This window comes from Zingiber officinale, chromosome 1A (genome assembly GCF_018446385.1).
Source record: "Zingiber officinale cultivar Zhangliang chromosome 1A, Zo_v1.1, whole genome shotgun sequence".
Classification (NCBI taxonomy): Eukaryota; Viridiplantae; Streptophyta; class Magnoliopsida; order Zingiberales; family Zingiberaceae; genus Zingiber; species Zingiber officinale.
In genome coordinates, this window is record NC_055987.1 from 174,937,607 (window position 1) to 174,951,276 (window position 13,670).

Genomic DNA, 13,670 nt, shown 5'->3' on the forward strand with positions numbered 1-13,670 from the left:
AACGTGGGCTTCAACACGACCTTCGTGGGTTGCGGCGGTCGTAGTAGGCTTCAACGTGACCTCTGCATAGTTGCTCGTGGTGCACAGTTGGGATGCCTGCGAGTTTGTAGTCGGTATGCCTACGGGCGTGCAGTCGTGATGCTCACGGGTGCAGTCGAGATGTCGGGAGCGCGCAGTTGGGACGCCCATGAGCGTGTTGTTGGGGCGCTCGTTAATGCACTGTCGAGTCGCTGAGGCCACCGCAAGCTTTAGCGTGACCTCCGCGAACTGTGGCGGTTGTAATGCAACCCCAGCAAGGATGCTTGCAGCGCAGTTGGGACGTCCACAGGCGTGTTGTCTAAGTAATAACTTTGGTTAATATTAAAACTATAATTAATAATTTCAATAAACGCCCAACTATAAAAAAAATAATATAAAGAGACTTAATCAAATCCTAATAAAACTATCCTATTAATTATATATATATATATATAAAATTTATTTTAATTGTAAAACATATTTAAGGAGAAGGAAAAAGTAAAGTATTAGATGAAATATATGGTGACTCTACTACGGCATGAGATAAAATATCAAAGTTGAAAATAGTAGTTAAGAGTATATTCGGTGAGATAAAGGGATATGCACCACTGAGTAGAGAACCTTGGTGGTGGAATGAGAAAGTATAAGAAAAAGTGAAGGAAAAATAAGGAATTATATATTTGTAACGAGGGAAACTTAAAAAAAAAAGGATAGCCCGGTGCACGTAGCTCCCGCCATGCGGGGTCTCGGGGAAGGATCTATTGTACGCAGCCTTACCCTGTTTTTTGCAAGAGGCTGTTTCCAAGGATTCGAACCCGTGTCCTTTTGGTCACATGACAACAACTTTACCGTTGTGCCAAGGCTCCTAACAAAGGAAACTTTTAAAAAAATATACAATAGTCAAGAAAGAGGTTAAGAAAGTAGTGAATAAAGCAAAAAATAAAACTTTTACATGGTTAAATCGAAATTTGGATACAAAAGAAGGGGAAAGAGACATTTATAAAATAGTTAAAGTGAGAAAGAAAGACGAGATTTTATCCAAATAAAATTTATTAAAGATGAATGCAATAGGACGTTAATAAACAATGGAGAAATAAAAGAGCGGTGGAAAATGTGTTTTCATTAACTTTTTAATGAAGATTTAGGTGACCAACTAAACTTAGATAATTTAAGTAGGTTGAATAAGTATAGAAATTTAAATTTTTATCGCAGAATTCAAACTTTAGAAATAGAAAAAGTTTTAAATTGGATGCACAACGAAAAAGACTAAATGATATTCTGATAGAGGTATAAAAGTGCCTAGGGAAACAAGATATTAAATGATTTACAAAATTATTTAACTTGATATTGAAAATGAAAAAAAACTTGATGGCGGATAAGTATTTTAATTTTCTTATATAAAAACAAGGGAGATGTACAAAATTATGCAAACTATAGGGGTATTAAATTAATAAGTCATACCATGAAACTTTGTGAAAGAATAATAGAAAAAAGATCAAGAAAGAAGACACGGTGATCGAGAATCAATTTGGGTTCATGCAAAGTCGACAATAGAAGCTATACATCTTCTCACGCAACTAATTGAAAAGTATCGAAGCAAAAACAATATATATACATGGTATTCTTTGATTTAGAAAAAACCTTCTGATAGAGTCCAAGAAAAATTATATGGAGAATTCTAGAAAATTGACGTGTTAGCGTAATATATATTGAACTAATTAAGTATATGTATGAAATGTAATGACAACTTCGGACAGATTAACCGAATATTTTTAATAAGATAGGATTACATTAAGGATCAACTCTATGGGGGGTGTATTCAATCAAGAGATTGAATGACTTTCATTGATTTTTTTTTAATGATAGACTTTTGTGGAGTTGATTGATTTTTATTGACTTGTATAGAATCTCGCGTAGTTGTGAAAAGAATTCTATGGAGTTCTATAGACTTTTTTGCAAGACTTTTACAGACATTTATAAACTTTTTCATGGAAACTTATGGATTTATGAGAAAGAAAAATTTGTTTCGTTATTGCCAATATGATAAACATCGTTTCACATTCGATCCGCTATTGTATCTCTCCATACATTGACATTTGCTCGTTGTTGTTCTTGAGTATCAGATAATTGATCAAAGCAATCGACACCATGAACTTGTTCTGGTAAGGATAATGAAGCTTCATTATCTGGTTCAACTAGAAATTCATCAGAACGACACTCCTTGCGAAGAAAATTATGCAATCCGGCACAAACCAAACTTTTTATAATAAAAATTTAATTTAAAAAAAGACCGTAAACTTTAAAAAAAATTAAAAGACGGTAAACTAATAAAAAAACATAAACTAAAAAAATCGTAAACTTTAAAAAAAAATGTAAAGAAAAAAACATAAACTTTAAAAAAAACTTAAACTAAAAAAACGTAAAGTCAAAACTTAATAAAAAAAACCTAAACTAAAAATAACATAAATTTAAAAAAAAACGTAAACTTTAAAAACAAAAAAATAGAGAAAAGCATAAAATTCAAAATAATAATAATAATAAAGTTAAAAAAAAACATGTATAGTTAGTTTTGTAACAGAGGGTAACACACCCCTAAAGTAATCTCTATGGTAGACCGCCGACGTGATCAAGGTGATGAAGGAATAACATCAAGAACAATGTTAAATTTGATCAAAGTGGTGAAGATTTTTTTGTTGAATATGCGTCAAGTTGGACTGTATACTATTGTGTTGGTAGGCTCTGGACGGGGCTCAAAGAAATAATCAAAATCGAGGAGCGGAAAGAGAAAGGACTTATTCGTAAAAAATTAAAATGATTTGAAGTCTATAGAAATCTCAAGGGTGAGGAGAAGACTTTTTATTTTATATTTAAACTTGTACCAAGTATTTTGGAGAGCTCTCATTGGTTAAAATTTATATCCAAGGAATTCTAAAAGAATTCATGAAAATCTATTAAAATTTTGGATACCAAAAGATTTTCATAGAGTTTTAAAAAGTCGAGTTTGAATACCACATGACTTTTTAAAACTCTATAAAAATCCAATTTGGATACCATTAGATTTTTATAGAGTTTATAAAAGTCTAGATTGAATACATCTGGACTTTTAAAATCCACAAAAGTCATTCAAAGTAATTAAAAGTCCAACATTGAATACACCCCCCTATGTCTCTATTTTTTTACACTAATTATGGACGAACTAGATATAGTACTGTGGTGTATGTTGTTTGATATTATTTTGGTAGATGAGACACGTGAAGGAGTAAATGCTAAACTAGAATATTAACGGTAAACACTAGAAGTGAAAGGTTTTAGACTTAGTAGAGTAAAGACAAAGTATATGGAATTTAAGTATAACAATATTAGATGTAATGAGACAATTGTTAAGATAGGAGATAACGAGTTGTCTGTACCTGAGAGCTTTAAGTATTTAGGATCATTTTTACAAAATGAAAGAGCGATTGAGAGAGATGCCTTATAGAATATAAGTAGGATGATTGAAATGGAGGAGAACATCGGATGTTTTATGTGATTGTAAAGTACCTTTAAAACTTAAAGGGAAGTGCTACAAAATGGTACATGCTATGTTATATGACGCTTATGTTCTGTTTACTTGGGAAGATGGATTTAAAAAATTAAGGAAAGTTTTCCGCACATAAAACTTCTTGTTATTTATTTCATAAGTGAGGATGGATTATTTATCCGTTCTATTGTTTACTTGGTCCGAAATAATAGACGGACGGATTTAGGGATCCGTTTGCATGCCAATTTTGAGATTTTTTTATCCACCCAAATCAGGTGGAAGCAAAGTCCTTCCCCTCAATCGCGCGAGCCATGTGCACCTCCTCCCTTTTAGCTGCCAGCTCTGCAGTGTCGCTGAATGTCCACCTCCTCCCCATCACTGTCGAAGGAAAGAAACTTCAGCCACCCATCAGACGGCGAGCAATGTCTTTAGCCACCATGAGAAATTCGTGAAATCGGACGACCCGCAGGTTACTTTGTCGTACTCAAACAGTCCCTCATTGAAGGTCTGCCTTCCTCCACCTTCTCCTACTTCAGTAAGAATCCCACACTTGAAACACGTCATAGGAAGAGCGAATTGAAAACACGTCATAGGGCTACTAATAGGAGCACTGAGATATACTCATTAGTTGGGTGGTGGGAGAGAGGTGGAGGAAGGGATATCTGTGGCTGAAGTGATGGTGAACAGAGGACAACAGCTAGGAAGAGCGAGGAATCCGAGAACGATCAAGAAAGTGCAGGTGAGTGGGGGGAGATTGCGCTACCAAATGATTCTAAACCCTCAGAAGCGAGGTCCTACTCAACCACCTCCGCATCGTTGTTGAGCAGGAAGCGCTTAGCTTCCAGCTACGAAATCTTGATTGACCCAACTCAAACTCCTCACATTGACGTCGTATTTTTTTTTTCTTTTTTTCCTTGGTGAGTTTTGTTGGTTAGTCCTAAGAAAATCGTACCGGTTCCACTGTACAAAATTTTTTTGTACAAGTGTCGAACCTTTCCTTAAATAACCTATTGTGTTCTTTAGAAGTTAAATTAGGAATCGTAGACGGAACTTAACATCATTGATTCCAAATTTAACTTATCTGTTCTTAATGGTTTAGATTTGAATCGTAAGCGGAACTTAACACTATTGATTCAAATTTACCTAAGTTATTAATTCCATAAATATTAATTTCCAAAATTAGCTTCCAGGACTGCATGGCGAGGCACATGACCTTCTTGGATATGGGAGCAACCACCACCGCCTAGGCAAAGCTTTTAAGGAAAACTAATATTTATGTCCTTAAATAACTCTAGGTTAACCAAAAAGAACAATCGAATCACAATTTCGAAAGAAGAAAATACAAACTCGAAAAAAAAACAATTTCGAAAACTCTAGAATCATATGCCTCTTGTGTTTGGTATTTCCATAAATAACTATACAAAGAAAACTAGTATGATGCGGAAAACAATTACTAGTTATACCTTTCTTTGTAAGCAAAATAACCTCTTGATCTTCTACCGTATTCCTCTTCTAATCTCGGACGTTGTGTGAGCAACGATCTTCCGAGACGAGAACCACCATGCACCTTCTTCTTCAAACTAGATTCGGCCACCATTAATTCTCCATGAGAAGTAAAGGTCCGGCCACCACCACCAAGCTCCAAGGGATGCTAGAAACGAAGCCTTCTTTCTCTCCTTCTTCTCCTAGCTAGAACCGGCCACCATGGAAAGCTCTTGAGTTGATGCCGCCGGCCACAAAGGAGGAAGAGAAAAGAAGGAGAAGAGGAGACTCTAGGGCCGACCACACCAAGGAAGAAAAGAGAGGAAGAAAAGAATAGAGTCGTTCTCCATGAAGGCACCTCTACCCCCTCTTTTATAATCCTTGTTCTTGGCAAATAAGAAAATTTAAATAAAAAATTTCCTTAATTCCTTTGCCATGAAAAAGAAAAATTATTTTAATTAAAACAATTTCCTTTTTTCTATTACAATGGCCGGCCACCTCTTTCCCCAAAACAAGGAGAGTTTTAATTAAAACAAAAATTAAAACTTCCTAATTTGTTTCCAGAAATTTATAAAAAATTTCTCCAATAATTTTTCCCTTCATGGTGGTTTGTAAAAAGGAAATTTTATAAATTAAAATCTTTCTTTTAAACATGTGGATGATTTCCAAAAAGGAAAGTTATCTCTAAAAATTAAAATCTCCTTTCAATCTACAAATAAGGAAAGATATCAAATCTTTTCTTAATCTTTTGTAAAAACTTATAAAAGAGAATATTTAATTTTTAAACTCTCTTTTAAATCATGAACATGGTTAAAAAAGGAAAGTTTTCTCAAAATTAAAATTTTCTTTCAATCTACAAATAAGGAAAGATTTCAAATCTTTTGTAGAAAGCTATAAAAGGAAAGATTTAAATTTTAAACTCTTTTTTAAAACTATGATATCCACATAAGAAATACTTTTAATTAAAAATAAATTCCCTTTTAATATGGTCGGCCAATCAAGCTTGGGCTCCAAGCTATGGCCGGCCAATTAACTTGGCTCAACCTTTGGGTCTTGGCCGGCCCTAGCTTAGGTTCCAAGCTAGCTTGGCCGGCCACCAAAGAGTGGGTAAGAATGTGGGTATGTGGTGGGTATAAATCTCTATATACAAGAGGCTACGATAGGGACCGAGAGGAGGAATTGGTTTTGGTCTCCCGATGAAATTAAGCTTCCCATGTTCGCCCTGAACACACAACTTAATTCCATCAATAATAATTCATTTCACTAAAGAACTATTATTGAACTACCGCACCAATCCCAAATTACATTTTGGGCTCCTTAATATGAGTGTGTTAGTCTCCCTGTGTTTAAGATGTCAAATGTCCACTAATTAAATGAGTTATTGACAACTCACTTAATTAATATCTTAGTCCAAGAGTAGTACCACTCAACCTTATCGTCATGTCGGAATAAATCCACCTGCAGGGTTTAACATGGCAATCCTTATGAGCTCCTCTTGGGGACATTATCAACCTAGATCACTAAGATACAGTTTCCTTCTATAATCAACAACACACACTATAAGTGATATCATTTCCCAACTTATCGGACTTATTGATTTATCGAACTAAATCTCACCCATTGATAAATTAAAGAAATAAATATCAAATATATGCGCTTGTTATTATATTATGATTAAGAGCACATACTTCCATAATGACTGAGGTTTTTGTTTTTTTATAAAGTCAGTATAAAAGAAATGACCTCTAATGGTCCTACTCAATACACTCTAAGTGTACTAGTGTAATTATATAGTTAAGATAAACTAATACCTAATTACACTACGACCTTTCAATGGTTTGTTCCTTTCCATCTTGGTCGTGAGTTACTGTTTATAATTTATAAGGTACTGATAACATGATCCTCTGTGTGTGACACCATACACCATGTTATCTACAATATAAATTGATTGAACAACTACATTTATCATAAATGTAGATATTTAACCAATGTGATTCTTATTTCTAGATAAATGTTTATACCAAAAGCTAGGCTTTTAGTATACATCCTAACAAGTTTCTTTCTTTCTCTATTTTTCCTCCTTTCCTGGAGGATTTTCTTCTATTCCTTCTTTCATTTTTTTTTTCTCTTCCTATGAAAGAATTTTTTGCCACAAAGAATCCTTTCCTTTCTCAATCCGCTCCTTGGAGTAAATAGAGGATTATTGTTGGGCTATAATTCGAGTATATGAAGGGGAGCCTTGGCGCAATGGTAAAGTTGTTGCCATGTGACCAAAAGGTCACGGGTTCGAATCTTGAAAACAGTCTCTTGCAAAAAGCAGGGTAAGGCTGCGTACAATGGATCCTTCCCCGGGACCCCGCATGACGGGAGCTTTGTACACCGGGCTGCCTTATAATTTGAGTACATGAGTAGAAGATGGGAGTTGTAATGATGATTAGAGAGAAAGTTGGAGTTGCATATTGAGAGAAAACTCCGAGAGATACATCTTAAACTACGCACATATACTTAGATGACCAATAAATGCTCAAGTTAAGTGATGTGAACTATAACAAATACACACATCAAATGAGGAAGAGGAAAATAAAAAAAGACTTAATTAGCAACAATAAAATAAGATAAATTATTTAAGTATAGATGATGATATAGTTGAGGATAAGCCTAATGATGTAAAAAGATCCATATAGCTGAACATATCTAGTAAGATAAGACTTGGTTATTGTTATTGTATTTCTACTCTATAGCATATAACTCATTTCTAATATCAATCTAGTTTAATGATTGCTAAGTCGTCTCAGACATGAATAAAAATATTTTATTTATTAGTTAATCACTTTGAGTTGATTCCTAGTTAATTCAACCCTCTAATGGGACTCAATTCCAATCCACTAGAACCCTACTAGATTATTTGAATCATTGAGTTTTGCTTAAATTGAGATCTATCTTCCCCCAAGGGTACTGATCTCCCAACTCTCCTAGCTCACCATCATAACTTAATGCAACTTGACTTTGCTACCATGTTTATTTATTGTTAAGTTTCTTATCTCTTGGATGCACTTGTTATCCTTGACATTCCACCTCTATAGTTCACCTTCTCTATAGTTAATTGTCAATGTTGCACCTCAATGCTCCTTTTCATGGTCCTGAAAGTCGGAGTTGCATGTATTGAGGGAAAACTCCGAGAGATACGTTGAAGATGATACAAGTATGTATTTAGGCGACCAAAAAATGTTCCAGTCGGACAATGAGAAACTATGACAAATATACACATCAAACGAGAAAGAGGAAGACCAAGTAATACTTGGTTAGCAACAATAAATTAGGGGTGACGATTTTTGACTCGACACGAAAACACGACCCGAACTGAATACGAAAAACTCAGGTTAGGTTCAGGTCTTATTTGGCTCGAGTCGGGTTTGGGTCGACTTGATGGACACGATTAATAAATGGGTCGGGTTTGGGTTAATCTGATTGACACGATTAATAAATGGGTCGGGTTTGGGTTGAACAATTTGACCTGAAATATTAATCAGGTCGGGTTTAAGTTTTGATGTTCCAATCTGTCAACCCGCTAACTCGAACCCACCAGTCTGAATCCGACCCGAATTGTCACCCCTACAATAAATTCAAAATAAAATTTATTTAAGTATGGATGATAATATTATAGGGGATAGAGCCCAATGATGTAAAAGGAATATAGCCGATCTTACCTAGTGGAATTGTTATTTTTATTGTTGTATTTATTTATTTATCATATAAAACAACCACGATCTCATTTTTGTTTTTTTTTAATATATTTTTTAATTAGTATATTTATATTTAAAAAATACCGGAATCATATTGGCAAAACACAATACGGTACCGAAACTGTATCGTTCTGATTTAAAATTGAAACCTCGGCATGATTCAAGATTTTAAACCATTCTTCTATAGTTCAAAATGCTGGGTTCTATGAAGACACTACATAGTCTTTACCGTTTGAAGACACTAACAGATTCTACAATTCTAAAAGGCCTATTAGGCAGTCACCTAGGCAGTTTCAAGGCTGATTTTGACTGGGAGTCACTTCACCTAGTGTTAGCAATCCTGGTTAGATAACCTTTTTAAAAAGGACACACCGACTACCTAGGCAGGATTGAGGAATGAAGTTAAGTTTTTTAACAAGTTGTTGGATCATTTGATATTAGAAAGTAACTTTAGCCTTCCATCTCATGTAGCTTTTACCTCGTATTTTCACTGGATGTGGGTAGCATGTTTGCCAGAAATGAAATTTTTGTCCTTTTTTCCTAGATGTGATTTCCTATGTTTCTTGCCTCTTGTTATTCGACTCTTCTCATTCATTGGTAACTTTTTCATCATTTAATCTTAGCATATTAGAATATTTTATTGTATTCTTTTTGTTGCAATGTGAAATAGCAAATGTTTGGTTGCTATTATGTGATTAGTGTTTAACAATTGAGTTGTTATTTGTAACTGTAAACGTGTTTTGATTGATTAATTATGGTTGTTATATCTATATACATATTAATGTAGTTCATGGTTTAAAATCTCGAGTTGTGTCAAAGTTTCAATTTTGGATCGGAACGATACAGGTTAGGTACAATATTGTACAGTGCTGATATAGTTTAAATATTAAACATATTAATTAAAAATAAAAAATTAATATATATATATATATATAAAATCAATGGGATAATTGTATTAGATTTTAATTAAGTCTATTTAAATTATCTCAATTATAGTTAGGAGTTTATTAAAATTATTAACCTAAATTATTTAATTAAACCTAAGCTACCTTACCCATGTCCCGTGTCGCCACGATTGTGGGCATCGCGGCCTGCGGGATGCATCTGGACTCGTCGCCAGGCTCGGACGACGCATTCAGAAGTGTTGCGGTGCATTAGCACCGGGGTATGCTTGTGCCGGTGTCGGTCCTCAAATGGAATGAGATGTTTTGCCTATATCGACGAAATGACTCAGAGATTAATCCATGATGTCGGTCATTGTTAATTTAATATGCTTCTCTTTTCTATTTTAATATTATTTTAGCATCGATCACCTAGACGTCTGTCCACCTATTGCTTAGGCACTGTCGGCTAAGTATCTACTGGCTGCAGTAAACTGCCTTTGACTAGCTTGTTGACTTGGTTACTTGTTATGTTATGCATGCATTTTTTTTCTTGAAAATGTGCTGAATGCCTAATCATGTTCTTTTTTCTGATTGTTATTAGTGTTTTTGTAGGTTTTTTTAATCATTTTCTTGTATTTTCTTTTATGCTCATTATCTAATCTCTCTCACTCTTGGATCTAGAACCTAACAATAAGTTATAGTTTACTTATTGAACAAATGATAAATGTCATGTTATCCTCGTGAATAATTTCAAAAGGAAGCATATGCATAATGTATGTATATGTGTGCATATTAGGACTTTGTTTTATGTAAATATCTATTTGGGACTTTTATAAATCTCAGAATAAATAGGACTTGTTTTACATTCTGCCGATTCATCCTTGCACTTAGTATCATGTTTCTGGTTCAGCGTTGTGTGAACGACTACCGCTCGCTCCTTGCTGAAGTTATTACTGCAGAAGCTGCTGATGCAGCAAAAGATGATGGAAAGACTATTCTGACTTCTTGGTCTGAAGCAAAACGCCTTCTCAAGGCTGATGCTAGGTATACCAAGCTGCCAAGCAAAGATCGCGAGTCTCTTTGGCATCGACATGCAGAGGATTTGTTACGAAAACATAAATCATCATTACCTCCAAAGGAGAAGTTAGATAAAGATGGCAAGAATAAATTATCATCTGCTGAGCATTCAAAGAAGTCACCTCGGAGATCACCTCACCGATCCCATGTACGTAGGTAGCTACATGTTTTATCTCGCTCACCCGCGTATTCTTTCGAAATGAAGAGCAAACAGTGTTAACTCATCTTTGAGAACCTTTTTTCTTTTGAATCAGGGTTGGCCATCTTGTAACAAAATTGTACAATTTACTAATTTTTTACATAATTATTTACTGGGAGCCTATTCGCACTTGTCGTAGCCACAAAATTATAGTAGACAATATCTACTGAATGTAGTAGTCGCATTTTCTTTTCATGTGAAAATATTTCGGAAATGAACTAGTCGGAGTTAAACTGCGCGCCATTATTTTTTTATGGCTAAACAACTTTTTTTTTGGATTATTGCATGTCTTTTTTCTGTGGGTAAAGCGGTATGTCGTGGATTATCGCTCATATTTTTATTTGTAATCGAAGCCATTGCTATAACTAAGCTGGTATTGATTTAGTACCAATTGTTTATGCCGACGAATTACAACAAAAGATATTGGATAACCAGCATCTTTATGAATACTAAGAAAAATGAGCAAAAATTAATTAGCAGACTTATTTTTTTTTTTTATCAAGGTGTGGCAGATGCAAATAAATATAATTAGATTGGAGTCTACTTAATTGGCACAGTTAATATTTGTATGGGTGTTTAATGTAATAGGTCTTGGAGTAAGTTAATATTTGCATGGGTGTTTAATGTAATAGATTTTGAAGTAAATTTTTTGCGGATGTAAAAATACCTCTATGAATGACTGATATTTTCCATACAAAGAGTCGTTATGTTAGAATAAGTATATTTATCTCCTTCTAAAATGTGTAAGGTGATCTTGAAGGGTCCATAATGTGACAATTTCACCTTTTGTGAAGTAATAATGGTGGATTTTTTTTAATCTTTGTCAAATATATAAATATATATATATAAGCTAGGTTATTTATCAGAGTTGTTTATGTCATTTTAAATTATGTAATCTATTTTGCAAATTAATTTAGTTAAAACTAAGATTGATGCAAGAATTCCCGATTCCAATTTGATGATGTTAAATTAAAGCTACTCAACATTTTAATTTTTGTCTACAAATCATTTCCTAGCCTAATTTAAAAGTCAAGGTAAATGTATTGAAAAATTAGGTCAAATAGATAGTAGAATAGTTTCAAATCAAAAAATAAGATAAATGAGTTGTTTTATATTGAATAATACTATTAAAATTATTAATATGTTATAAATATTATTGAATGAATGACTATTTTTTCATTGATAAAAATTTAACAATAAAGAAGTTCATTCAATGTTTATTTTTATAAAATTACCACATGAATCGACAATTCAAATTATCGGTTTGAATCGGCAATTCGGTTATAGTAAGGACCTGAACCTTAATCGACTCATTTCTAGACCAGTTGATTATGATTTCGGCCTATCAAATTAGATCAATGGATAATTGGCTAGTTTAATGAAGTTAGGATCAGTTTGACCCTAGCCTATGGTTATGGGCAATGACGGATCTAAGAATTTAAATATGGAGGGGTAATCACGATTTGAACTGAGCGTGACTAATTTTTATACGAAAAAAGGACGGTATTCTCCATCTCCACCAGTGAATCACCATAATACTATAGGTTATACCGACGGCACGGGCGCCAATGCCGCCCTCACCCCCGGATCCCCCCGGCATGGCCAAGTCTACGTGCAGGTGTAGTTGATGAAAATTAATTATCAGCAAAAGATCGATATAAATTACAACATGAGTATAATGACCTTTTAATTACAATCTAGTTTGATTGAAGAGAAAACTTAGATATTAGATAAACCAGTAAAAAGTAAGTGCGAGAGTTCTGATTAAATTTGAATAATTTTAATGAAAGTTATAAATAATATGAAGAGGACCGTTTGAAGTTCTTATCGTCGTGGATTTTGAGGAAGGGTTAGATTATTGTATTGAGTGAGTCTATTATATTACTATAAAAAAAGTTAAAATAGTGACGAAATTACTGATGGAAATAAATTTCATCAGTATTTTTCAACGGAATATGATTTCCGTCATAGAATACTTATGAAAGTCATATTTCGTCGGAGATTAATGACAGAATATGAATTCTGCTAGGAAAATTACAATCCGACACCCATTCCACGAAGGCTACTGATAAAATTGTAGTTCCATCGGAAAGGGAGTTACCAACGGATTGATATTTTCATGGGGAAGACACAACAAACCCTAGTTTTCCATAAGGCTACCGACGGAATCCCAATTCTGTTGGAAATCTCCAACAAAAATTAGATTCTGTTGGAAATCCCCGATGGAAATTGGATTCCGTCAGTAATCTCCGATGGAATCTCAATTCCGTTGGTGAGTCTTAGTGAAAAATCTAGTGCACAACCCCAATTTTTGGACACGCACGTGACTTTTTCTTCCTGAATCTTCAGCTGCTCTGTGATCTCCGATAAATTTTCTCCGCCCAGTTGTCTCTCCCTCTTCCCAAAACCAACAGCGGTTGACGGCTTTGTCGGTTGCCATCAAGCATTGGCGGCTTTGCCGGCTGCTAGAATGAGGTCAACGGCTTGGTCAATCACCAGAATGTAATTAGCGGCTTGGTCGGCCGCCAACTATTAGCCGCGGCTAGCAATGTGATCAGCCGCTAGAACCCGGGTGACGGCTTGGCCGGCCACCAGAGCACGGGCGACGGCTTGGCTGGTCGCCAGCTCGCGACCGGTAGCTTGGTTGGCTGCTACTTGGGTTGTTGACTGTTGTTGGCCGCGATTGGTATTTTAGCCGCCGCTTAGATTTTTTTTATACTATATACAACATTATCTTATATTTTATA

At 34.6% G+C, this 13,670-nt stretch overlaps 1 protein-coding gene across 4 annotated transcripts in view; it reads left to right on the top strand.

Moving 5' to 3' along the window:
• The window catches only part of LOC122038466 (pre-mRNA-processing protein 40C-like), a 36,854-nt gene extending 25,802 nt beyond the window's left edge, over window positions 1-11,052 (top strand). For all 4 annotated transcript variants that reach the window (XM_042598233.1, XM_042598234.1, XM_042598232.1 and 1 more), the window contains one exon: window positions 10,558-11,052. In XM_042598233.1, the coding sequence (XP_042454167.1) occupies window positions 10,558-10,884 (327 nt within the window). In that variant the 3' untranslated portion in view covers window positions 10,885-11,052. The remainder of the gene's footprint in view (window positions 1-10,557) is intronic.
• The last annotated feature ends 2,618 nt before the right edge of the window (window positions 11,053-13,670 follow it).